Below are 27,017 nucleotides of genomic sequence, written 5' to 3'. Positions count from 1 at the left end.
ATTCACAAATTTTCAAATTTTGAACACTCTTTTAGGTATTTTCTTCTGAGTATATAACATTGTTGTGCTAAAAAGTAAGCCAATTTCACGCAAGTAGAATGCTAAAACTCCAAGATAAGAGATAGTCAAGCGATGTTTGAGTTTTGAGGATGGCTTTGCTCACATCCTGTTGGCTCATCATTGAATCTATCATCATCCCAGATGAATTTTTGAAGTGGTATTATTTGAGCTTCTACATCCACCCTCTTTTGCTCTTTCTCTGTCAGATCTTCCTGTGGATCAAACTGCTACAAACATGGCTTCTACCCATTGTCTCTTTTCCCTATTCAAACCACTTGTTTCGTAGCTTCGAGCATTTTTAGGTTTATAACCGGTATCTTCTCTCTATTCTCATTCATTAGATTGAACAATATTAAAACTGTACATGACAATTCACTTCTAGTGGAAGAGACTGTAAGAGAACCACATGTGCATGTTGATGAAGATATAAGATTGGAGGAGTATGTGTTCTGATTGCAGTTTCAATTCAGACACTCAAGATGTGGATATGACTAGGGATTCATCATCAAATATATTTACTTTTATTTTACCTCATCAACCGCCTTTATCCACCTTTAAATACTGTGATTAATGTTCTCATATTACTCAACAGGTGCCCAATTTAGAAAATAATTCCTGCTTTTATTTTCTCAATATCTTTATGTTACTCCTGGATAATTCATTGGATTCTACTTAAAGTCTTCTATTCCAATTGCTTGAGGATTTCTGTCAAGTTTTGTTACTTGATTTATCAAATATTTGGACATTGCGGCTTTTGTGCTGCAAAATGAAGCTGCAAGTAATTAGAATTAAGGCTTTCTTTCTTTTTCTTTTTTAGTTGTACTGAAAAATTAAAATTCTCTTCGGTTTTGATTTTTCAACATCTTTTGGGATTCAAAACTTTCCAAATTAAAAGGACCACATAGCTTCAACACGTTGTTACCAGTACATGGTGCAACTGCAATAGTTGTAAGGCTCACTAACTTTTCAAATGTTGTGTGGTTTATAAGAAAATTGCTTTTGAGTTGTATGTATGTGTGTCATAAAGAATGAAGAAAGTCTAGTATATATTTTTGAACAACTTGTTCAATTTTGTTTTTACCATTCCTTTTCATATGCATCATTTTTGTATTGCTACTCATCATTATTGCATTGTCAGCATTGAATTAAATTTTTCCTCATTTTTTCCCTCCAAGTATCCAATTCCAATGAAGAAAGAAACACGAGGAAGTACAGATCGGTATATAGGTAGCTGGCTGAAGTCTCAACCTCATGATAAGGTAGTTTTTGATGTGTTAGATGATTAGTGGTGAACTATTTGCTTCTCTTTTTGCCTTTCAATCATGAGATTGAAACTTTAATTGACAATCTGCAATAATAGTTTTGTTGTATTTATTTTTTGTTTAGTTATTTTTGGGCTGACATCCTGAATTACTGAAAGCAATCCTTATATAGTTTAGTTTCAACTTTCATCAAGTGCTTTAAAACCCAAAATAACTTCAGTAAGTTCCTTAATAATTTCTTATAGTAGGCTGCAATTTAATCCGAGTTTTTGGCTCTGGCTTTGGCTCTGATAAAGCATGATAATTTCTTTACTATGTTTTCAAATAACGAACGAAACAAATTGAATGGTAGTGTAGACACCTCATTTTTGACCGTCCTCAAGACTTGGACGTCACCGCTTGAACACTCGGTGATCATCCATGTTTGTGTTCGTCTTGAGTTCCCGGAGGCCTCGGCTACGCACCTTGCCTCAGGATCTCTCGACTCGATCGTTTTGTGTCTGGTTTTGCACCAAACACTTGTGTTTTTGCTTTGGAGGGCAGGGAATGGCTTTTGGGACATCCCCACACTCCACCGGCCATGGCTTGAGGCCACCGGCTGTGTTATGTTGCCATCGGCCAAATGTGATGGCCGGCCGGCCAATTTGACTGCCGGTCGGCCACTTTGATGGCCGGCCGGCCAAATGTGATTTTCAACAGATATTTCTGCAGACAGCTGGCAGCTGTCAATCCAGGCCATACCCCAGCCCATGCCTGGACGTGGGAGCTCTGAGGAGCTGCAAATTGATATATCTCTATATAAATCAAGCTCTCTCAAAAAATGGGAGAGACAACAAGGAGAGAAGAAAAAAAGAGAGATACAACTTGGAGAAATAAGAATTTCTCTCTCTCTCTAAAAAATTCTCAGCTCTCTCTCTATCTCTTTCTCATCCAAGCTTCAAAATACCTTGGTTCTTGGCTACTTCTACATCAACTCCTAGCCTATCAATCTACACTCCATTCCAGCCACTTGAGGCTGCTTTCCAGAGATGAAGAGCTCCCAAACTTGGCCCAAAAGTTGTTAAAGCTTGGCTCTACAAGGGTGAGCCCATTTTTCCCTCTTTCTTGCCTTATTTTGCTTTGTATCTAAGCCATACTTTCTAGCTTTTTTGGGATCCGACCCAAACTGTAAATAGTCATATTTTGAGCCCCTTTTCATGTTTGATCAAGGACCTCCTGCTGTTTGAGGTCTCCTACTACCACTTGTCTCTTTACCCCTCTTTTAGGCCTTTTCTTGCATGATAGTTTGGCCTTATTTGTGATTATTTTCGTGGCTTGATGTAAACTGTAAAGTGTCTTTTTTTGAGCCCCTTTTCAACTTTGTTGAAGGGCTCTTTTCCATTTGGGGCCAGCTTCTGTCCCCTTATGTTTAATCTCTCTTTTAGGCCTTTTCTTGCATGATAGATTAGCCCTATTTGTGTTCATTTTTGAGACTTGTTATAAACTGGAAATATGCATGTTTTGGGACTGTCTTGCATCTGTCTTCATGCTTCATGATCAAATAATGCATGCTTTGTATAGCTATAAGTCATTCCGTGTGCCTTGTTTCGAGTCGCGGGTTCCATCTCATTCATCGGGTGCCATTTTTTCATGTTTTGGGGCTGTTTAGCATCATACCTCAATGCTGGAATTACATGCTTATGTGCCACATTGCATCCCTTGCCATGCCTTGGTAGAGTCGCATTTTATGCCTTAGGTTCGGTCCTCGGTTTGCGTGCATGTGTGCACGCATTTCGATTGTCTCATTTTCATCTAATGGCCACTAATTTTGGCATGCTTGCGAGCTATCCATATTAGTTTAAGTCCATCATCGCATTTTGTTGTATGCCATGTATGCTTACATGTTTAGGTTGTGTGCCTATTGCATATTAGATACATTGCATAATCATATTGCATTAGCCTTGCTTACATGCTTAGGTTGCATTACATTGTGCATGCATCCCTTGCCTCTTGATCAAGCATGATAGAGGTTGGGGCCTTTGATGTGTTTTGTGTGTGTATTCCATTTGATATCGAAGTTGCTAACTTGGCCTCTTAGGCCATCATGCATCAAAATGCATAATTGATGGCCCGAGGGTCGAGGGCCATGCTCCCTTGAGTCTCTTGCATGATAGGGAGTGTGGTTGGTGCATACATTTGCTTGAAATACATTTCCATGCCTTGTCTGCCCTCTACTGCTGTCAAACAGGTTTCAGCAGGAAGAATTGGCCAGCCGCCAGTGTTGGGTGTCGACCGGCAAAAAAGGTTTGGCCGAGAGCATAATGTTTAGCCGATGACCATTCCAAATGGCCGGTGATGATCTCGCTCAGCCGGTAGTGTCCCACAACACTCAGAGAAGCAACATTGGGAGTTGTGCAATTTTCAGAGAAGCAAAACAGTCAAAGCAGAGGCAAACTTGTGCATGGCAGTGACTTTTCGAGCGGAGCCGAGCGCGCATTGCATTGGGCCCTCTTCCCGAGGCCGTTTACTGCTTTCATTAGATTAGTTAATTTGTTAATTAATTAATTGGTCTGTAATAATTAATTAGCTTGTAGGTTAATTAATTTGTATTATTCTTTTGGTCCCTCCGAGCGAGGGTGAATTTGTAATAAGTGTGGGTGCGTGTGTGCATGTCTTCCAACCCCCACTTCTTTCTCCCTTTTACTTACCTGCTTTTGATGGTTAATATTAGGACATGTTTACTTTAGCATACCTTATGCTATGCATGCGTGCATCATTCATCAGTATTGCATGCATCAGGCTCGGCGCATCATACTAACTGCATAAGTATTTCAAATCTAACTTGAATACATGCTACTTGTGCATTTTCACATGTCATTTATAGACTAGCCGAGCCTACTCTGGTGACATTCCGTATGCGTTGCATTAGGCATTTAAACATGGACTTGGATCATGCATGATTGCTAACATGTTCTTGTTTTGGCACGGAGTACTAGGTAAGTATTTATGCTTTAGCATACCGCATGCGTGTGAGTGTTGCCATAATAGTATGATTACCATGAGGCTAGATGCTTATGTGATATAACTGTTTGAGTGCCTGTGGGTGGAGGTTGAATTAACTAAATTGGGATAATGCATTGAAACTATGAGTTTTAAGCCCACTAGATAATGGCAAAACCATCTTTTCTAAAACCCACTTGAGGGTGGCAAAACCTGCATTTCAGCCTACTTGCGAATAACAAATCATTTTCAAAACAAGTATGAAATGTTTTGTTCCAATTTAGGTGATTTGGTCTATACTTGTTTGCTGTGCGCATAACATAGTAATTCTAGGCTAATAACCGGAATAAGAACACATAACGTTTTCAAAAATGGATATCATGGTTAGTAGAGGCCGATCTTAGGATCGGGTGAGAGGGGGTGCTCATAGCTGACCTTCCCCGATCGTACCCAAGCTCCCGAGCCGAGGCAACTTTGGTGATGACGGACACGTGGCCTTTGGCACCGAGTCAGGGTTTCCTAAATTTTTCAAAACAAAATATTTAGGTGGCGACTCTGTATCTGGTAAAGCAGTCCATGTTTGGCACTTCTTTTTCAAAATCTGTTTTCTCAAAACGATTTGCCGGATTTGGACTCTTTGGTTCAGATTTAGAACCGTGACAAATTGAGAGTCCTGAACTGTAGTAAACCCGCAAAACGAACAGAACGAGACTCGTCCTCCCCGGGCGTTCGGGGACGTCTACAGGTAGTATGTATTTTTCCAAGCAATCTTTGATTTTTAGCTTACAAATGATTTGTAATTGTTAATTTATAATAGACATGCAATCCATCATGGAATGACTTGCTTCATGAATTGTTATTGTTTCATGTGGAATTCGTTTATCATTTTCTAAAATATATAATCCCAAATTGCTTCAATTAAAATTCTCACTGTGGATTTAAACAGTAATAGTTGTCTGAGATTCTTTTCTCTCTCTCTCTCTCTCTCTCTCTCTCTCTCTCTCTTTTGCTGACTTCATTTTGTGAATCTGAATGGTATGTTTTATCTTCCACGTATGAAAGATTTTGAATTTTGTAGAAGTCAAAACACTCATTCTAATTATTAAATCCTAAAAGCTAAGAACCTTCAAAAAACATTCTTGTTTTGATACCAGTACACTGATATACTGCATCATTTCCCTTTATGATTAGGTTATTTTGGCTACGAAAGTGTATAGATATTCAGAGCAATCAAGTTATATACGTGACAATGCAAAGATTTTTGTGGGTAGATGATGCTAATATTAAAGAAAGTGTATAGAAAAGCCTTAAGCGCCTCAACACTGATTACATTGATCTATTCCAAATACATTGGTGAGAAAATCCTTACTACTATTCCAAAAGCTTACCCGGTAGCTATAAATGTAGAGTAGTTGCACTCCAATTCAACTCCTACACACTCAATATCAAAGCAGTTAAGTCTTTCCTATGGGCTAGGCCAAGGATGAGATTTGGGTGAAAACAATTAATAGACTTTCAATGAGCAGACTGTATACGATGGGATTTATTTTTATGTACAGAAATTAATGTGATATGTCATGCCATAAAGCATGCTTCATCTATGTATATGATGGGGTATGTAATGCCATATAGCATCAACCTAATGTCATAAAAAATTATATACGACATACAAAGTACGTCATTAATGTTTAATTGATTACTTTTTACAACTTTACCTGCATGTCGTAAATGACGCTAAACTTTTCACGGTATGTCATATAACGACATTTGTATGGATGCCGTGAAAGAGTTTTTACGGCATGCATTGCAAGCTTTAAAATTTTAATTTTGTTGTAGTGTGAGATGTCTTGTGTATGGCACATGACATCTCATATAGGCGAAAACGGCAATAGGACAAAAATATAGGCGAAAACGGGCCGTTTAGTGTTGGCCCCAAGTCTTCAGAATTATGAGGGAAACCTGATCTCTGGTTTCAATTAAGTATTAATTAGCTAGATGTAACTGCCTCTAAACAATGTGATAAAAAATGCGAACACCGGCCATTTGAATTCCGCTTCAATTTTCCCCTTCAGTATGGTTAGACACTCTCGTATGCCAATATGTATAGTTTATATTTGCTAGTTGAGAAGTCCATTGCATATTATTGTGAACTATTGTTTTATTTAATTATTTTTTACTTGTTCTTCTTTGAATTACATTTAAGTCCGTTCAAAAAACTAAACAATGAAATACTAAAGTGGTAATGCTACAGGTATAAGAATGCTGTTGTTTTATTTACACTTTGATAATGATAGTCATTTAATTTGCTAATGTGACCTTAACTTTTCATGGACATTTTTCATTATTTGGCCAATTTTACCTGACATTATTTCTCACATTCTTTGGTACAGATGGATGAACTCGTGCACAAAGCTAAATTGTACAGGACAAATTGGCACTTTTTGTATTTTTGGAAGGATTATATATTTTTGTATAGATGTATATGGAAAATATTAGGGTAGACTAGTAGTTATATTTTTGGATACACTAGTAGTTATATTTTTGGATGAGTGTGTATGGAAAATATTTTGTAGACTACTAGTTATATTTTTGGGTTGGTGCACATGGATAAAAATTTAAAACATAATAACAAGTACTTGTTATGTTTTAAATTTTTATGCTAGATGAAATATGTAATTTGGAATTATTTGTGGATGAAAACTTATAATAGTTGCTGACTTTAATTAAACAGGTTCAGAAATAGTTGATATATATATTTTGTTGAATGTTCATGATTCAATTTATTTGTTGGTTTGAATGATTTTTGCAAATTACAGATTATATTGAATAAATTGGATGGATTATTATAAATTACAGGTTTATTTTGTTGGATGTTAGCAATCAAATTTTGGTTTTGTTTTTCTAGTTTTGGCGACCAATTGATTAGTCGAGAAAGATAAGTTATACTTTTGCCGACTAAGTAAAGTAGTCGGTGTATCACCAAGCACGTTTGGCAACTAAATAATTAGTCGTTAAAGTTATTAATTTTGGCAACCAAAGGATTTGGTCGTGAATAGGTCTATTGCCGACTAAAGTTTTAGTTGCTCAAAGATTTCTTTTGGCGACAAACATGTTTGGTCGTGGAATGTGACAATTGACGACCAAACAATTTGGTTGTGCAATGTGACAGTTGGCGACCAAACTAAGAGGTCGTAGAATGTCACAATTGGCGACCAAAATTTTTGGTCGTAGAATGTCGCAATTGGCGACCAAAATTTTTTGGTCGTGGAATGTCACAATTGGCAACCAAACTTTTTAGTCGTTGAATGTAATAATTGGTGACCAAACTTTTTGGTCGTGGAATGTGACAATTGGCGACTGAGATATTTGGTCGAAAAAATTTCACTTTTCGCGACCAAAGTGTTTTAGCGACAAAATGGATTAGTCGCAGTAATGACATATTTAGTAACCAAAAATTTAGTCGGCAAATCTAACTTTTCCCGACCAACCAAAATTTTGATCGCGAATTACTTTTGCCAACCCTCAATTGGCGACCAAAGTAGCGACCAAAAAAATTGGTCGCGGATAACTTTTGCCGACTAAAAATGAGCTTTTAGCGACCAATTTTTTGATCGACAAAAATGTTATTTCTTGTAGCGATATTCCTACAATCTTAGACTAACTAAGATCACCATTATCCTAACCAAATTGACATTAAGCGTGACTCTTTTCTTCTGTTTCACACTTGATATGTGAGAATTGTCTAATAGTGGTGCTTCACCTCAACCGACTACACCTAATTAAATATTTTCTTTTACGATTATTTCAATTGCCCTTAGTCTATGCTCTCTCTCTCTCTCTCAAATCAAGGAGGGTGAGGGCTACTATTGCACAACTTTTCTTGAGGATTCATTTCATTGAGAAATTTTCGTCCCAAGTGACTTCCATAGCTCGTTTGCTTAGAATTTATTTATTTTTTCACCAAATAAAACTTATAAAATGTTATTTTTGGACTTTGTACTTAGTTTTTTCTTTGTGTATTTGATCTTTTTAATTTTATTGAGATTTCATGTAAAATTTTAAGAATAATTATTGATTTTGAATGATGCTAAAACAAGGCTATAAAATGTAACCAAAGTGAAAATAGTACAAAAATAAAACACATAATAGATCACATTTATAAGTAAGGATTGTTTTAAAAAATTAGTTAAAAGCTTACTTTTTTTTGATTTTTTTGAGAAACGTATAAAAAAGTACAGAGGTTATATGATTTAAAAAAAATTAAAAAATTAACTTTTAATCAACTTTCCAAAATAGGCCTAAGTTTGGCACATAAATTAAAATTTTGTTTATTATATCCTAAGTTTAAAGTTTTGGTAGGTGTGTTTTCCCTGTTTGAGGTATATATTTTTTATTTTAAACAAAAATAAAACAAAATAAATTATATTTTTCTATTTATATAATATACAAATTATTTTATAATCAGGTTTGGGCTCAAATACTCTTCCTAAATCCATGCATCTAATATGGTCTTATAAAAATATCAATATCAAAATTTTAAAAATACAAAATAAATTGGGGGACTTACGTGTAGATACTGATAGGTAAACTATTATTTAACATGTCCAGTAAGAATTAATGGTATTTTTCATCAAATACTATTAAAAAATGTCACCAATTGTTAATTTTTAGCTACAGTTTAAAATTTTTGTCAAAAAAAATCATTAATTATAAATTTTAACGATATTTTTAAAAAATCGTCACAAAAAAATATTTAATTTTTAACTTTTATCGACAGTTTGAAAAATTCGCCACTAATTATAAGTTTTAACGACAATTTATAAAATTCATGATAAAAAAAGTCATTAATTATTAATTTTAACAGTTTATACAAAAAAATCTTCATAATAAATTATTAGAGCCTATTCAATTGGGCGGGCTGGACGGGGCATGTGGGGTTTATATTTGGATAAGCCCATCTAACATGTAACCCGAATTAACTAACCCAAATCTATCCAAACCCGTTTATGTGTCACCCTAACGAAGATTTGAGCCCTAGAGTCCCTCGCTCTCTGTGTATGTTGTTCGGCGACTCGAGGAACCTGAAATCTCCATTGATATCCGTACCCGAAGCTTTAACAACATCGCATAAACCCTAGAAGAAGATAGAGAGCCAAAGGTCACTGTAACACATTTGATTTTGGTTTCATAGTTCTACAATTATGGCTATAGACAGTGGTAGTCAAGACCAATCTCACAAGTCTCATCGTTCTCGCCAGTCTGGCCCTTCAGCAGCAAAGAAGGAAAAAAACAATCAGAAAAAGCAGCATAACCCTAAGGTTTCATCAATTTCTCAATTCTCTAGTTACTTTCATGTCCATACGAACTAATTTTGTTATGTATTTTAGGCATTTGCTTTTAGTTCGACTGTGAAAGCGAAGCGATTGCAATCGCGTGCTTCGGAGAAAGAGCAACGGAGGCTTCATGTACCGACGATTGACCGGTCTATAGGAGAACCGGCACCTTATGTTGTGGTGGTGCAGGGTCCTCCCCAGGTAATTATCAATTTTTTAGTAGCTAGTAATGAAGTTATGATAATGGGATTCAATTTTTTTTTTTTTTTAGGTTGGAAAGTCTCTTCTGATAAAGTGTCTTGTGAAGCATTACACCAAGCATAATCTACCAGATGTTCGAGGACCCATTACTATTGTGTCAGGTTTAATATGCTCTCCCTAACCAGTTTGGGGTTTTTAAGTACAAACTTCACTGATAAGAGCATCTCCAATCCTTGTACTTGCTTTTTTTAATCAAATTTGAGTGAAAATTTGGTTGAAAGCTTGATCTGGTATGGAACACTCTAATCCTTACTCTTTGTTTGTTATGCAAAAAACTTGTTTTTATCGATTTTTATGAAGAAAAAAAAAATCATATTTTTTCAAAAAATCTCATAGTGAAGGATTTGGTTCATTCTTGATTTGGTTAAAATTTTGGCTCTCCCATGATATGATGCAAGTTTGATGAAATGATTGGGGCTCACTTTTAGCTCTTTATTCATCAAATGTGAATTTGAGGAAAGAATTGGTGAAGGATTGGAAATGTTCACAGGGTTTCTTGTATTCGCCGGTTGAGGTAGAAGTGGTTGGTCAATTTTTTTGTTTTTTTAGGGAAGCAAAGGCGTGTACAATTTGTGGAGTGCCCAAATGATATTAATGGCATGATTGATGCTGCAAAGTTTGCTGATCTAGCTCTGCTTCTCATTGATGGAAGTTATGGTTTTGAAATGGTGAGGTCTTATTGGCATATTACTTTACCACTAAGAAATTTTTTAACCCACTTCTGTATTATTATAAGCAAGTATCAAGTCATATGTGATTTTGTTATTTTGGAAATTATTTTATTTTGTTTTGTTTTGTTTTTGTGCCTAGGCTTAGAGAATAGCAAGTGTGTTTTTAGCATTCAATGGCAAATGCTCTTGTTCTATTGGTAAAATGATGCACTAACCTGCATATTTATAATTTTCTTTCTGGCAATAATAATAGTGAGAATGTAAAATGGAGAAATTAGGGTTGAAAGTTAGGAGGAAGAAGAAGAAGAAGAAGAGAGAACTTTGTATATATTAAAAACCAATTAATTCCCTCAACTGTACATCACTCAAATATATATAAAAAACCTAAAGTAGCAATATGACCATCGTACCCTCAACTTAAGTAAATATTAACAAAAGAACAAAAATAACTAAAAGAACTATTCTAACACTCCCCCTCAAGCTGGAGCATAGAGATCGAACATGCCCAGCTTGGCAGACAAACGAAGAAATGAAGGCCGAGCCAAAGGTTTGGTGAGAATATCACCCAATTGATCCTCAGAACGAACATAAGGAGTCACCAGTTGCTTGCGGAGTAGGAGATCACGAATAAAATGGCAATCAACTTCGATATGTTTGGTGCGTTCATGAAACACAGGGTTATTGGCAATGAAGATAGCAGCCTGATTGTCACAAAACATGCGCATAGGAGTGGAAACAGAAAAGCCAAAATCTTGGAGAAGAGACTGAACCCAGAGCATCTCAGAAGCAGTATGAGCCATGGTGCGATATTCAGCCTCAGCACTAGAACGAGCAACGACGGTCTGTTTCTTGCTACGCCAAGTGACAAGATTACTACCAACAAAAGTACAATAGCCTAAGGTGGAACGGCGGTCAATCGTATTACCAGCCCAATCAGCATCACTGAAGCCAGCGACAGACAAGGAGGAAGAGGGGCGATAGAGCAACCCCCGACCTGGAGCACGCTTTAAGTATTGCAAGATACGACATACAGCCACAAAATGGGGTTGGCGGGGAGCATGCATAAACTGACTGACCACACCCACAGCATAGGTAATATCTGGACGAGTGACAGTGAGATATATTAACTTGCCAACCAACCGACGATAACGACCAATATCAGGAAAGAAGTCGCCAGTGTCACCAGCAAGCTTGACACTAGAATCCATGGGAGTATCACTGGGGCGAGTGCCTAAGAGACTAGTCTCAGTAAGAAGATCAAGAACATACTTCCGTTGAGAAAGAAACAAGCCCTGAGAAGAACGGGCAACTTCAATCCCAAGAAAATACCGAAGATGGCCCAAGTCTTTGGTGTGAAATTGTTGGCCCAAATACTGCTTCAAAGCAGCAATACCATTGGAGTCACTCCCTGAAATGATGATGTCATCCACATAGACAATAAGAACAATACTCCCAGTAGACGAGTGGCGAACAAAAACAGAGTGATCAAAAGTGGAACGGTGAAAGCCATAGGCAAGCACAACAGCACTGAAGCGATCAAACCAGGTACGAGGGGACTGCTTAAGACCATACAAGGCCTTCCTCAATCGACAAACAAGATGCTCTTGGCCGGGAACAACATAGCCAGGGGGCTGATCCATATAGACCTCCTCGTGGAGATCACCATGGAGAAAAGCATTCTTGATATCCAGTTGACATAAAGGCCAAGACTGATTAACTGCAACAGAGAGAAGAATTGGAACAGAGTTAAGACGGGCCACAGGAGAAAAAGTCTCCAAGTAATCAACACCATCGGTTTGGGTGTAGCCTTTAGCTACCAGGCGAGCCTTAAGGCGCTCAACAGTTCCATCAGGAAGATACTTAACAGTATAAATCCAACGACAACCCACAATAGATTTGCCAGAGGGCAGAGGGTAAGGTCCCAGGTCTGATTTTGATGAAGAGCGTGCATTTCCTCATCCATGGCAAACTTCCAACTAGAGATGGACATAGCCTCGAGATAGGTGCAAGGAATGGAAATACTCGACAAGCTACAAGCAAAAGAGTGAAGACCAGGAGAGAGGCGATCATAAGAAACGAAATGAGCAATAGGATGTTGAGTGCAAGTGCGTTTACCTTTGCGGAGGGCAATAGGAAGGTCATCAGATGGTAGAGCAGCAGGTGGAACAGGGGCCTCAGACGAAGGAGATGAACTGGTCGGGCCATAAGACACAATGCGACGAGCTTGAGACCGTTGATAAACCTGCAAAGGAGGGGTAGAAGTGAGAGGAGAGAGAGAGGATAGAGGAGTGGATGTGGAAGGAGCATAAGAGGGAAGAGTAGGAGCGAGAGAGGCTGGCTCCCCCTCACGAGAAGAGAGAAGATCAGTAGATAACTGTTGCCCAGAGGAAGAAAAAAACGGAGTAGACTCAAAAAACGTTACATCAGCACTGACAAAGTAGCGACGAGACTCAAGATGATAACACCGGTACCCTTTTTGAGTGCGAGAATAACCTAAGAACACACACTTGCGTGCACGAGGAGATAACTTATCCAACCCAGGGTCAAGAACATGGACAAAGGCCACACACCCGAAAATGCGAGGAGGCAAGGGAAAAGGAGATGTGGTGGGATATAGCAGAGAATAAGGAGATGTGTGTACAACACTAGAGGGCATGCGATTGATAAGCAAACAAGCAGTGAGAACAGCATCACCCCAAAACTGTTTGGGGACATGCCTATTAAACATCAGGGTGCGAGCAACATCTAGCAAATGGCGGTGTTTCCGTTCTGCAACACCATTTTGTGGGGATGTATGAGGACAACTAGTTTGATGAATAATACCATGAGCATCACAAAAGGTAGTTACAATAGATTGCACATATTCTAAAGCATTATCAGACCGAAATATCTTAATACATTTGCCAAATTGAGTAAAGATTTCATTATAAAACTTAGAGATGATGGAAGGCAAATCAGATCTTTGTTTCATTAAAAACAACCAAGTCATCCGAGAGTAATCATCCACAAAAATAACAAAATAAAAGAACCAATGAACAGTAGGAGTTCTAGAAGGACCCCAAATATCTGTATGGACAAGAGCAAAAGACTCAGACACACGACTAACACTACGACGAGGAAAAGAACTACGATGATGCTTCCCAAATTGACAGGCTTCACACTCAATCTGAGAAACATGACTCAAACCCGGAACAGCTAACTTGAGCTTGGCCAAGGAGGGATGACCCAAGCGAAAATGCCACTGAAGAGGAGATACACTAGCACTCAACACAGCAGATGAAGGAGGAGACGTCTCAGCGTCCAAAAAGTATAAGCCATCCTTCTCATGCCCCGAACCAATCATCCTCTTGGTCTGGAGGTCCTGCAAAACACATGAAGTAGGAGAAAAGGTTATTGAACAATGGAGAGCTTGAGTCAATTGGCTAACAGAAAGCAAATTAAATGGAAATTTAGGAACATAAAGACCAGAAGGTAAGGACATGGATGGAGTGGGATGAAGAGGACCTTGACCACAGACAGGCCGAGAAGATCCATCAGCAAGTATAATGGTATGATCAACAGGTCTAAGAGTATCAAAAAGAGAGGAATTACTAGAGACATGAGAACTAGCACCAGAGTCTAGGAGCCAAGGCTGAGAGGACTTAGCCACACATGCAATATTACCTGAACTAGCCATGGTAGGAGAGGAAGAAGTTAGACTAGGGCGGAGAGACTGGACAAGGGCAGTAAGCTCACTAATTTGAGTAGTGAGTGTCTCATGCGAAGTAACAGGAGAAGCATCCGAGCCAGTGGACAAGAAGGAAGATTGTGAGGAGGGGACATCCATAACCTGATGGACATGATCAGGTCTGCCATGCTTTTGCCAACACCAAGGTTTAGTATGACCTTGGGAACCACAATGAGTACACTTGCGATCACCACGTGTACGAGAACCAGGTCCACTACTACTGCCACCACGGAAACCACCACGTGAGCCACCACTACGAGAACCACCTCCACGAGAGCCCCGGAAACCAGAAGAAGAGCTCCGGGAACCAAAAGAACTATGAAAACCCCCGCGAGTAGACCCATGATCACTACTACTGGAAACCAATGCAGAAGATGATAAAGAAGACCCAACAGTGGATTGTGCCTGTCCCAATGAAGAGCGTAACAGCCTAGAATAGGCATTGGCAGCCGAAGGTAGAGTGTCACTGGCAAGAATCTGATCTTTGAACCCTCGCAACTCAGGATCTAAGCCAGAAAGTAAAGAAGCCATCATAAACTCCTCCCAATGTTGTTTCTGGGTGGCCACATCAGTTGTGAAAGGTCGATGCTGCAGTAACTGATCCCACAAAGTCTTGAGACTACTATAATAATCAGGAAGAGACCGGCCAGATTGACGCATAGCAAAAATCTGTTCATATAACTCGTAGACTCGAGAGACATTACTTTGAGTTGAAAAAGACTCAGCAAGGGAGTCCCAAATGGCCTTAGAGGTATCACAAAATTCCACGGTAGTAGCAACCTGTGGTTCCAGACTATGCCAAATCCAACCCATCACACAAGAATCCTCACAACACCAATCATCATAATCCTTATCATCAGTAGAAGGAGGGAGTTCACTAAGATAGCGGGACTTCTTTTTACCTCGTAAGAAAATCTTAACAGCATGGGCCCAAGCCAAATAATTAGCACCATTCAATTTCTTTGTAGTGATAGATTTAGGCATATCATCATCTTTACCCATAGTTATAGCCTTAGCCTCAATCTCAACCATAATGATCAACCAGACTTGCAAACAGTCAATACCCACAATCACCACTAGAAACACAGAACTAGCTCAACAACCAAGTTTGGACCCAAATGAGACCAACACATCAACTCAACAGTAGCAATCAATAAAGAGAGGACAAATATCCCTTGCTAGAAGGGTGTGCCCTTAGAGGGGTGATTTTCGTCTCCAGAAACAGCCACAAGTGATTTTCGGCTCCAGAAACAGCCACAAATTGAACAGAATATCAACCCCACAGAAGTAAAACAACAAATTAAGATCAAGGACCCTTAGAGGGGTGATTTTCGGCTCCTAGGGAAGTGAGCCCAGCAAGAAAAACCAGAAAAAAATAGTCCCAAAGGCAGATTCAAAAAAACAGTCCCAAAAACACGAAATAGTTTCAAAAATCGAAAACTCACATCAGGGATGATCAAAAAATTCCACAAAAATCACCATAAATCTCAGGAGGCAATTTCGAGTCTAGGGGTGAAGGACCCGTCCGTACACTGCTGACGTCATCGTACGGCTGATGACATCAGCACGTCTCGGTCACCTCAGATCGATCTTTAGAATCTGTAGAACCCTTTCTAATGAAGAAGAGATTGCTCTGATACCAAGTGAGAATGTAAAATGGAGAAATTAGGGTTGAAAGTTAGGAGGAAGAAGAAGAAGAAGAGAGAACTTTGTATATATTAAAAACCAATTAATTCTCTCAACTGTACATCACTCAAATATATATAAAAAACCTAAAGTAGCAATATGACCATCGTACCCTCAACTTAAGTAAATATTAACAAGAGAACAAAAATAACTAAAAGAACTATTCTAACAATAATCAAATTTGATTGGTTGTTAACTACAAAGTTTACGGATTTTTGAAGCTCGTCAAAATCATTGGATGGGTGTTGTTCAATGCCCGTGATCCGTAATTTATTCTATTTTGTTTTTAATTTTTTTTCCCTCCCCAACTTATCCATTCTTATTTTAACTGTTTCACTCGCAATTTATTATGAATTTATGGACATTTTTGTTGGTCTGGCTCCTCTGACTAAGTATTATTATTATTATTATTATATTTATTTTTTTTTTATTTTTTTTAATTATAAATATATATATATATATATATATAGTAAGTCTGGTGTAATGGGGTATTTTGTTCTTGCAGGAAACTTTTGAGTTCCTTAATATTTTGCAAAATCATGGATTCCCTAAAATAATGGGAGTTCTGACACATCTTGATAAGTTCAAGGATGTAAAGAAACTTAAAAAAACAAAACAGCGCCTCAAGCATCGATTCTGGACCGAAATATATGATGGAGCTAAACTATTCTATTTGTCTGGTCTTATTCATGGGAAGTAAGTATTTGACTGCCTCTTGTTCTGAAATCTGCAAGTTCACTTCTATCTTGTAATTAAATAATCAATACCTTAACAGAATACTCATTAGATTTATGATCCATTTTCTGATTGAACAGGTATGCTAAACGTGAGGTTCACAATCTTGCAAGGTTCATTTCTGTTATGAAATTTCATCCTTTGTCTTGGCGCACTACCCATCCTTATGTATTGGTAGATCGTTTTGAAGATGTCACTCCTCCAGAAAGGGTGCATATGGATAATAAATGCAATAGAAATGTCACTTTATATGGTTATTTACGTGGATGTAATTTGAAGAAAGGAACTAAGGCACGTATATCTAACCTTTTCATTATATTATCACTTTTGTGTTTTTGAATTTCTAATGATGGAAGAGTTCTTTGGAACAATATTGTTGGTCACTCCTTGAAATGGAAATCTGCTAGACTTGGTTTATGTAGTGCAACATAAGGAAATAGAAAAATGTGTATTCTAGATAACTATTAAATTGGTTTACTTAAAATGATTTTTGTATGTCCAATTTTCCAGTTGCATTTTTTACAAAGTTTAGCTAACTTTTTCCTTTGTTGAAGTCATCTACGGGATTATAGTAATATTTTGATGTCCAAAAATTTTTATCCAAATGAGAGAGTGTTAAAATTGATGTCCAAAATCAGCTAATCACCTCATTTTTTTTGTTTCTTTCTTTAAATATATTTATTAAATGAATTACCAAGTTGATCACCTCAGTTTTGCACCATATAAATTTTGTTGATGAGGTGTGCCAGTTGCTGTGTGTCCTCCTTGTTTTACAATTTTGTTACATGCATGTACAAATTATACGGTCCTTGTAATGGACTGAATTAGCATTACATTAGAGGGGAAACAAAAAGGAAGAAGAAGAAGATTCACTCAGCAGCATCTGCATTATGGTTCCTTGCTGCTGAGGGTCACACCTCATTTTCATGTTCATTTATAAGACCTTTTATCTGTTGTTCACCCTTAAAAAATTATGTCAAGTACGATTTCAAATTTTTCTTGGTTCCATGTGTTCTACATATGTAATCTAATCTGTACTATGTTATCAGGTGCATATTGCTGGTGTTGGTGATTACAATTTAGCTGGCATTACAAGCCTCGCAGATCCTTGTCCTTTACCTTCGGCTGCCAAAAAGAAGGGACTGCGGGACAAGGAGAAGCTATTTTATGCACCTATGTCTGGACTTGGGGATCTCCTATATGACAAGGATGCTGTCTACATAAACATAAATGACCACTTCGTGCAGTTTTCTAAAGTTGATGAAAATGGAGGAGTGACACACAAAGGTCTATATGTTGTTTTATATTTTTGTACATATTTATTTTGTCATTGCAAAGTTTGTGAAGTTGACCTTCTTATATAATATGGTACTAGAGGCCATCATTAAACTTGTCTCTCTTTTTTTCTGTTTTTGTTTTGGTAAATCGGAGTCAATTGCCTGGGAGGAGGGAAGTCTCTTGATGGGGCAAGACTGGAACCCTTGACCTCCTAGGTGTAGAGGTTCTGGCTCACTGAGCTTGCGCCGGTTGGTTATTAAAATTGTCTTTTTAATGCTTATTGATTGGGAAGATATTCAATTTTATGGTCCATATTTATTTTTCTTTATTTTGTTATTTTGTTTTCATGTAATGATGATTCTGTTACATAAAAGGTAAATTGGTAAACATCTACTAAAATGTTATGTTCCTCTATTTCAGGAAAGGACCGAGATGTTGGTGAGGTTTTGGTGAAATCACTTCAGAACACAAAATATTCAATTGATGAGAAGTTGGATAAAAGCTTCATTACTCTTTTTGGAAAGAAGGTTAATATATCAAAAGCTTCAAGTGATCAAGAGGATGCTCACAGATCTGTTGATCAAATTAATGGTGTTGAGCCTGCAGAGCATGATTCTGATAAGGAAAGTGATGCAGAGGATCTAGATGGTTCAGAAATTTCAGACGAAGATAAAACCCTTCAAGAGGATCTAACAATGAAAACTGTGGATGATGATTCTGATGAAGAAAATAATAATGAAAATAACCGAAAGGAACATATTGAGTTCCATGATGGAAGGATGAGGAGAAAAGCTGTCTTTGGAGATGAAGCTGATCATGATCATTTGAAGGTAGCTTTTGTTTGTTTAATTGGATTATTTGTGTTTGTAGTGGAAGGAGGGAGGATAGATGTCAAAGAACTATTTCTCTAATTGCTCATTATCTCTGCTTGTTGCCTTTTATGAATGTGAATGCACAACCCTTCTGATTTCTGCTGAAATATGTGAGAAAACAAAAACTCAGATGTATTTTGTGCAATTGGAAATCTTTCTAGTGCTTCCACCTTTTTTTTTTTTGTGCATGGTATTAGTGGTTTGTACATAGGCAGCATCGCATTTTGATGATTGTATTTGATATGCACAAATTACTTTACTTGTAAAAAAAGATTATTATTATTATTATTATTATTATTATTATTATTATTATTTTGCTTCTGTGTTTTTTGAGTGTTGATGTTTTTCTTACTTTTGTTTTTATTTTATTTTAAATTTCAAATCTGGTTTTATTTTTGTCGGGTTTCAGAGCAAGGAATAGTATCTACTTTTATAGGTGAATATATATGCATTACGAATGAGAGGGGTGGAGAGATGCTTCTTGAAATATACCCACAAAAAAATAAATAAATAAAATAAAGACTTCTCAAAAAAAGTGTTGCTATGCAGATGCACTCGTACGAACTGTTCATTTGGTTGGGGGAGGGGGATTACGTTGTTAATTTACGTGATCTACGTATAAAAATTGTGTGTTACAGGGAGTAAAATGTGGACTTAAAAAAAACTACAAACTAATTTCTATATACTTCTTTGGCTTACTGCAATGGTGTTTTAATTTTGAATTTGACTTGTGTACTTGAGAACTCAATTACATTTGAGTTACAAGTTCTAAAATCTGGATATTGATATCAAATTTGTTTCTATCTTATACATATATTCACCTATTGCAGGATTTGGGTGATGATGAAGATGAAGATGAAGATGAAGATGAAGATGATGTTCTTCATTCAGATTTTTCAGAGGATGGGGAGGATCATGATGCGAATGGTACATTTTCTGATGGATGATTATTTTATTTTATTTTTTCATTTTTTGGGTGTTTATAGGTATTTGGGTACTGGAAAGCTATAGTTCTCACCTTATGAATGGATGTGATTGTATAAATTAGGGATATATGGTTTCAAAAAATAATAAAGTAGGGTTATATGACTTGCTGGAAGAAGCAATGCAAGAGTGATAGCAAAAGGTTCTCAAATCAAAATAAAATTCAAAATATGATTCCACCTTCCTTTTCAACCAATTCCTGAAATTGTGTGGTGGGCAGGAAGACTTTTCTTTCTTTCTGATAATTTCATTCTATTTTAAAATGATTGACCTTACAGAAGATGAGATGGGAAATGCTTCAAAATGGAAAGATTCCTTGACAGAAAGGACCATATTGAGACAGAATGATAATCTGATGCAACTTGTATATGGGAAATCTGCAACAATGGCTACTACTGTTGATGATGCTCAAGCTAACAGTGAGGATGAAGAAAGTGAGGATGATGAATTCTTTAAGCCAAAAGGAGAGGGCAATAAGGTTTGTTTTAGGATCTTTTAATATTAAGGTTTCCAATTTTCTTGAAGCATTGAGGTGCTCTCCTAGTAATTGTAATAATTTTTTAAGTAATTAAATTTTAATATTTTTGAACATTAGTATGAATGCACAACTTGTGAACGATTTCTGTAATTTATGCTTCGTTAAGAAGGGTCTTCAACTTATTGCAGAAATCAAGTGGAGGTGTGGATGGTGACATTGTCAATGTTGATGATTGCTCCAAGTTCACAAATCATGCAAGTCTTAAGAACTGGAAAATAGAAGAGTCAATTGAAAGCATTCGTGATCGCTTTGTCACTGGAGACTGGTCAAAGGCTGCTCACCGCAGTCATGCATCAGAAGCTATAGGAGACAATGATGATGATGTATTTGGAGAGTTTGAAGACTTGGAAACAGGTGAGAAGTATGAGAGCCACCAGAAGAGTAATGCTGGTGATGATTCCCAAAAGGATGATGACACCAAAATTGAAGAGCGGAGGATTAAGAAGCTTGCTTTGCGTGCAAAATTTGATGCTCAATATCCTTCACTTGAAAGATTATCATATTTTTGCCCCCTTCCAATTTTCTCCCTCTTTTATTTCATGATAATGTTGATTATCATAATGCTGGTTCATGAGCCACTATGGAAATAAGATTGTTTGAATGATCTTGCATTATTATCCCATGCATGACTGCTTATTGTCATTGTGATTTTATTTAAGCATCTTGGTTTTATTTTCCCATTCTTTTCCTATTTATGTTCATGTGTGTGCCAAAGCATTTGAAAATTTCTAATTTTTTACAACCTTAATTCAAATATACATATAATGGGTCTGAATCTCCTGATGAGGATACTGATACCGAACATGGTGGCAAGTTTCACCGAGGTCAAGCTAGTGAAGGTGGATTTTTTGATAAGGTAAACTTTCTTTTATTTAATTTTAGAATTTTGTGATGGTGGAGTTTTCAATGACGTCGTGTTTCTTTCATTTAATTTATAGATTTTTGAAAGTGTTCATTCTCTTTATTTTTGCTTATTGTTTGAGAAAAGTTTATAGCAACTTATGATGTTTCTTGCAGCTGAAGGAGGAGATTGAACTTCGGAAACAAATGAATATAGCCGAACTCAATGATCTTGATGAGGCCACTCGGTTAGAAATAGAGGGCTATCGAACCGGAACTTACCTAAGATTGGAAGTCCATGATGTCCCGTTTGAAATGGTTGAATATTTTGATCCCTACCACCCTGTTCTTGTTGGAGGAATTGGTCTTGGGGAGCAAAATGTTGGATACATGCAGGTTAGAAAGAGCACTGCAGCGAAGCCTCAATTTATTTATTTCTTTTTGTGTCATTAACCCAATGTTAGGTTTTGGGGGGCTTATGAAGTTTAATCACATTGTGCATGACATTCGATTCAGGTTTAAAATAGTCTTCTATGGTCCACCTATAACCATTTCAGTTTAATGTACTCAATATAATATGATTTTTGGCATCTGATCTCTCACCTCTACTCCCTTCCACTTTAAGAAAACTTCCTTTTCTTTTTTCCTCATTTCAGGCGCGATTAAAGCGGCATAGATGGCACAAAAAAGTACTAAAGACTAGAGATCCAATAATTGTTTCTATTGGATGGAGGCGCTACCAAACTACACCTGTTTATGCCATTGAGGACCACAATGGACGGCATCGTATGCTCAAGTACACTCCTGAACACATGCATTGTCTTGCCATGTTTTGGGGTCCTCTTGCACCTCCACACACAGGGATAGTAGCTGTTCAAAATTTATCAAACAATCAGGTTAGATATTTCTTTCATTTCTCTCTCTCTCTCCCCTCAATTTTAATGGACAATTGAAATATAAAATAATAACTGTAAATCAAGTGTTCAACTTGTTACATTGCACATCTTATTACTTAAACTTCATTTCTATTTATAGGCTTTCCTCATTTAGTATGGGGAAACAATGTTTAGTTGAGTTCTGATAATCTTGCTATCGGTCATGTAGCAAGAACTTGTTTGATTTTTGGTATAATTATACTGGTCTTGGATGGAGAAGCATTCTGTTTCTTCTCTTTTATGGCTATGAGTACCACAACATAACTAGTTTTCTCTGATAAAGTTTTTGGTTCATTAATCCTTGTAAGATAGCCATGTAATCTGTTCAGAGTCCTCTTTCTCCAAATTCATGTGTATTAATTGGTATGATTCTTTGCTGGTTAGGAATGTGTTAAGCATCATGCTTTAGTTGCCACTCTTTTTAAGGAAATAAACTAAATTTAGGGCTATCCTTCATTGTGTTTGGTTTGCATATTAAACATATTAATGCTACTTTTGCGTTTGCATTTTATAATATGATTTTCTAATAATTCTCTACTTCGGGTGTGGTGCACATTTGCAGGTGGCATTTAGGATCACCGCAACTGCACAAGTATTGGAGTTCAACCATGCAACACGAATAGTTAAAAAGATCAAGTTAGTTGGTCACCCATGCAAGATCTTCAAGAAGACGGCTCTTATCAAGGACATGTTCACTTCAGATCTTGAAATAGCCAGGTTTGAAGGTGCAGCCATTCGAACTGTTAGTGGAATTCGTGGGCAGGTGAAGAAGGTAAGCTTGTTTGTCATACAAATCAAATTTGTTTCAATTCTTTCTTACAATCTCCTGCTGGTTTGTATCGGATGCATTTGCTTGTTATATGTAACTACTATGTAAATTCAACTTTGCTATAGCTTAACTTATCCTTTTCCCTTAAATTATTGCATAATGATAAAAGATTGTGGACTACATGTGAAGTTTGATTAATTTCAATGACATTATTCTGGGCAGGCTGCAAAAGAAGAGATTGGTAACCAACCCAAAAGGAAGGGAGGAAATCCTAAAGAAGGGATTGCAAGGTGTACCTTTGAGGATAGAATTCTGATGAGCGATATTGTTTTCTTGCGTGCATGGACTCAAGTTGAGGTTCCTCGCTTTTACAACCCGTTGACAACAGCCTTGCAACCTCGTGACCAGACCTGGCGAGGAATGAAAACAGTGACTGAATTAAGGAGAGAACACAATCTTCCTTTACCACTAAACAAGGATTCACTGTACAAGGTAATTCCTCATGTGGGCTAGAGATTATATTAGCACTAGTTTTCTTTCTTTGGTTGTTCTTTGGCAAATTATTAATCTCTCGAATTGTGTTTTCTCGTGTTGTTTTCCCTTCAACAGCCAATTGAGAGGAAGCAAAAGAAGTTCAACCCATTGGTTATTTCTAAGTCATTACAGGCAGCTCTGCCATTTGCCTCAAAGCCCAAGGATATTCCTAGTCGGAGGCGTCCACTTTATGAACGTCGGAGGGCTGTCGTCATGGAACCTCATGAGCGAAAAGTCCATGCTCTTGTTCAACATTATCATTTGATTAGGCATGAGAAGGTAAGTTTTTTAAGACTGAAACATTATCTGAACCTCTTGACTGGTTTTGTATGGAAATACAGTTATGCATTCTGCTTACTCCCCAGTATGTTACATGGACTTAGCTGCGGATCTGTGTCTAAGTGCCGGAGTTATTTAATTTTCATGTCCAAGGACACTAGGATTCAGCTAGATTTTATATTTTTGGAAACACTATATATATATATATATAGGGTAAAATAGTGTTTACAAACTGACATTGAGATTAATTGACATTCTAAGTGAGTGCATTGGCAATGGTTGTCAATTAGGTGTTGGTCAAAGTAGTGATGGAAGCAGTGATTGGTCAAACACATTGGAATTAATTGGAGGTTGTGATGGTAAGCATTTAGTTTTGATACAATAAAGGGTTGGAGTCTGATAACTGGATGCTATGGAGGTCCCCAGGAAGTGAGAACTCTGGCATCTTTATTTCATGGTGGTGTTGCACTTGTATTGGTGGTACCTTTAGTCCTTGTATTTGATGAGTTGTTTTAGAATCTAAGAAACTATTCCTATATTTGCTTGCTTGGTTCGGAGTACAGTTTGACAGTTGAGTAGTTCGGCCTTGTTGAATGATTATATGGATAATCCAACACGTGGAAATACCTTGGTATAAGAATGCATGCTGTCATAGGCTTTTTTTTTTCAAAAAAAAAAAACTTTTTTCTTGGATAATATTGGGCAACAAAAAAACCAAGAATTGACATTGGGCAGCTATTTAGTCAATTTCATGGGGCTCAAGCTTGATTCAAGTTCACTCAGGATCTTTAAAACTGAATAATGTGCGCTTAGTTCACAGCCTCAAATAAACAATGCACACGAGGATTTGCATTTTCTTTTTTTATTGTTGTGTTGTTTTTCTTTGATTTCATTCGGAGTTCATATCCTCAAAAAACATGTGCAAAGTGAATCTAAAATTCCTTTATTATGTTGTTTAGCTTTAAGTTTGTGTGTTCATTTGCCTGGTGTGCAGATGAAGAAGCGAAAGCTTAAGGATGAGGAGAAGAGGAAAATGCTTGTAGTGGAGAAAGCCAAAGACGAGCAGATTTCAAAGAAGCGGCAGAGAGAAGAGCGGCGTGGAAGGTACCGTGAGCAAGACAAACTAAATAAGAGAATCAGACAAACTCAATAAGAGAATCCAGAAAAATGCCAGGGACTAAATGTTCCAATTTGCAGATTCCCTTTCCCAGTTTTGTTTTTATAGGGGGGCACAAAGGAGTCAATGGTGTAATGGATAGGGCTCAGAGGTGTTGAGGTTGTAATAATAACTGACCTTAATTATTTGGGATACAAGAAGAGTTGGTTTGGTTTGGTAACATTTGTGTAAAAACTATTCAAGAAATTAATTTTTGGAAATTCATTTGCCTCCGTGATTTTTTTAAAATTATTTATTTGTGTTAAGTCTGGAACTTTAAAAAATCTATCAAAGTTTAACATTTTAGGATTATGACTTTTAGGCTTTTTTGAACCAAAAAACAGCTTAGCAAAAGCCTAAAACTAGATATTTTTGTACTTCTTTTCTGGGTTTTCTTATTTTTCTCTGAAGTTGAGAGAAGGGTAGTAGAGGTAAAAGCAAAAGCTTATTGATATATACATATATATATATATATATATGAGATGTTGACTTATCAGATCATTAATTTTAGGATCTTGGGGATAGTTGAATTGCGTGCAAATTGATCGGATACCTAATTATCAAAAAAATGATGTTGGTTTGTCTTGTCTTACGGCTCCCCATGGTCTTAAAATAAGGTGTTATGACTACTTGCACAACTAGTTGATTAATTATTGAAGCATATAATCAAAGGCAGTACACTTTTCGAATCTCTTTAATTATTGAAGCATATAATATTTTACCAGCCAATGGTAGTATAATTTTTCAAATCTTTTGTTCAGTTTTAGCCCCTTTGACTGTAAGTTATAAGCTAGTTTAATGTGGTTTTTTTTTTTTTTTTGTTAATTTGGTATTAAATTTGTTAATAGAAATTGTCGTGTGACTCTCGCACTACTGCCACTAATATAATTTTAATTGAAATAAAAAGATAATTGTTGGGGTATTTCAATTTTGAAACATAAGTCATAAAACTGCATTTGTAAAAAAAATAAAAAAATTGACGATGATGTAATTTCAAAGGGTCAACCAGATCGATATTCCCATTTGTTCTTATCTTTCTTTTATTTTGTCATATATCAATTTTTTGATTAAAAACTTTATTTTCAAGGGTCTCTTATTGAAGTAGTCCCATTAAAATTAATTGGAAAAAGAGTTGAAATTTTGATTTTCTGCAAAATCAAACTACTGCATTCAATCAAATTATCTTGAGGAAATTTTAAAAAATTGGGTTTCTTCACAAAATAAAAAATTAGTGACATTTTTAACTATTTCTCATGTTTTTTTTCATTTTACAAAAGAAGAAAAATATTCGAAGAAAGTTGTAGGTTTTGTAGGTATTTTTTGTAATTTTAATATTTTAATTTGGCTCAAATTTTATTTTAATATCCCATTACTTCAATTTAAACGATTTAGTTACTACATTTTAAGTCTAATTTTAATTAGATTGTTAAAATTAACAATTTTAAAATAAGTTTCAAATTTCTCCTATGTACGTGTAGAAGAAACTAATAATTATTTGAACAAAATAATTAAATTGAGACTGGATTTAAAGCGTAATATCAAATTATTCAAACTAAAATAATAAGGTTAAAAATAAAATTTAAATTAAATTTTAAAAGTGAAAAGTGTAATTTACTCTAGTAAAAAATAATTGTGAGGGATATAATAAAATGAAATTACGAAAAGAAAATTCTATTGCAGGGTGTATCATGTACCTTAGTTACAACTTTTGTAATTTTCAGTTATGGGGAGCTACTCCAATTAGTTATGATATTATTTTAATTATAATTCAAAATATTTTATTATCCGGTCATGACTCAATTATTTTAAGATAAATCACAAATACATCTCTGAGATTTGTTCAAAATATGAATTGGCTCCTGTAGTTTAAAAAATTACAAATATCTTCCTGTCAGAATTTTTTATTTAACAGAATTAATTAAAAAAATGAAATTTCTAACAGTTCACCTATACAATAATAAAATTATCTGAATTATTAATTGAAATAAAATTTTAACATTATTAAAAACTGTTAATTAACTTGATGATTTATTAATAAAAGAACCTATTTGTTATAAAATTAGAAACCTTAAGAGGCATAATGTAATTTTTAGAACCATAAGAAATAATTTGTAATTT

At 36.3% G+C, this 27,017-nt stretch overlaps 1 protein-coding gene and 1 long non-coding RNA gene across 2 annotated transcripts; both read left to right on the top strand.

Moving 5' to 3' along the window:
- The first annotated feature begins 266 nt into the window (after positions 1 to 266).
- Positions 267 to 6,953, top strand: LOC145789124 (uncharacterized). Its single transcript, XR_014333302.1, has 2 exons — positions 267 to 1,670; positions 5,047 to 6,953. It is a non-coding gene; the product is annotated as an uncharacterized LOC145789124 (long non-coding RNA).
- Positions 6,954 to 9,234: 2,281 nt separating this feature from the next.
- On the top strand, positions 9,235 to 25,120 carry LOC114305350 (P-loop containing nucleoside triphosphate hydrolases superfamily protein). Its single transcript, XM_082872693.1, has 18 exons — positions 9,235 to 9,619; positions 9,689 to 9,835; positions 9,906 to 9,996; positions 10,445 to 10,563; positions 16,485 to 16,675; positions 16,795 to 17,005; positions 17,764 to 18,001; positions 18,413 to 18,822; positions 19,695 to 19,791; positions 20,127 to 20,326; positions 20,515 to 20,865; positions 21,150 to 21,242; positions 21,404 to 21,622; positions 21,883 to 22,122; positions 22,724 to 22,933; positions 23,153 to 23,422; positions 23,540 to 23,743; positions 24,738 to 25,120. Exons 1-18 carry the CDS (start codon positions 9,503 to 9,505, stop codon positions 24,894 to 24,896), a joined length of 3,567 nt encoding a protein of 1,188 aa, XP_082728819.1. The 5' UTR covers positions 9,235 to 9,502; the 3' UTR covers positions 24,897 to 25,120.
- The last annotated feature ends 1,897 nt before the right edge of the window (positions 25,121 to 27,017 follow it).

Source organism: Camellia sinensis, chromosome 6 (assembly GCF_055761805.1).
Source record: "Camellia sinensis isolate YWXY chromosome 6, ASM5576180v1, whole genome shotgun sequence".
Taxonomy (NCBI): domain Eukaryota; kingdom Viridiplantae; phylum Streptophyta; class Magnoliopsida; order Ericales; family Theaceae; genus Camellia; species Camellia sinensis.
Note: the sequence above shows the minus strand (reverse complement) of the source record. Positions and strands in the feature narration are given on the sequence as shown.

Bases quoted from the DNA above. Each gene is read 5' to 3' on its own strand.
- LOC114305350 (XM_082872693.1), top strand. From the start codon at position 9,503: ATGGCTATAGACAGTGGTAGTCAAGACCAATCTCACAAGTCTCATCGT. The intron at 9,620-9,688 runs GTTTCATCAATT...TATGTATTTTAG, and splicing joins AAAAGCAGCATAACCCTAAG to GCATTTGCTTTTAGTTCGAC. The intron at 10,564-16,484 runs GTGAGGTCTTAT...TTGTTCTTGCAG, and splicing joins GAAGTTATGGTTTTGAAATG to GAAACTTTTGAGTTCCTTAA.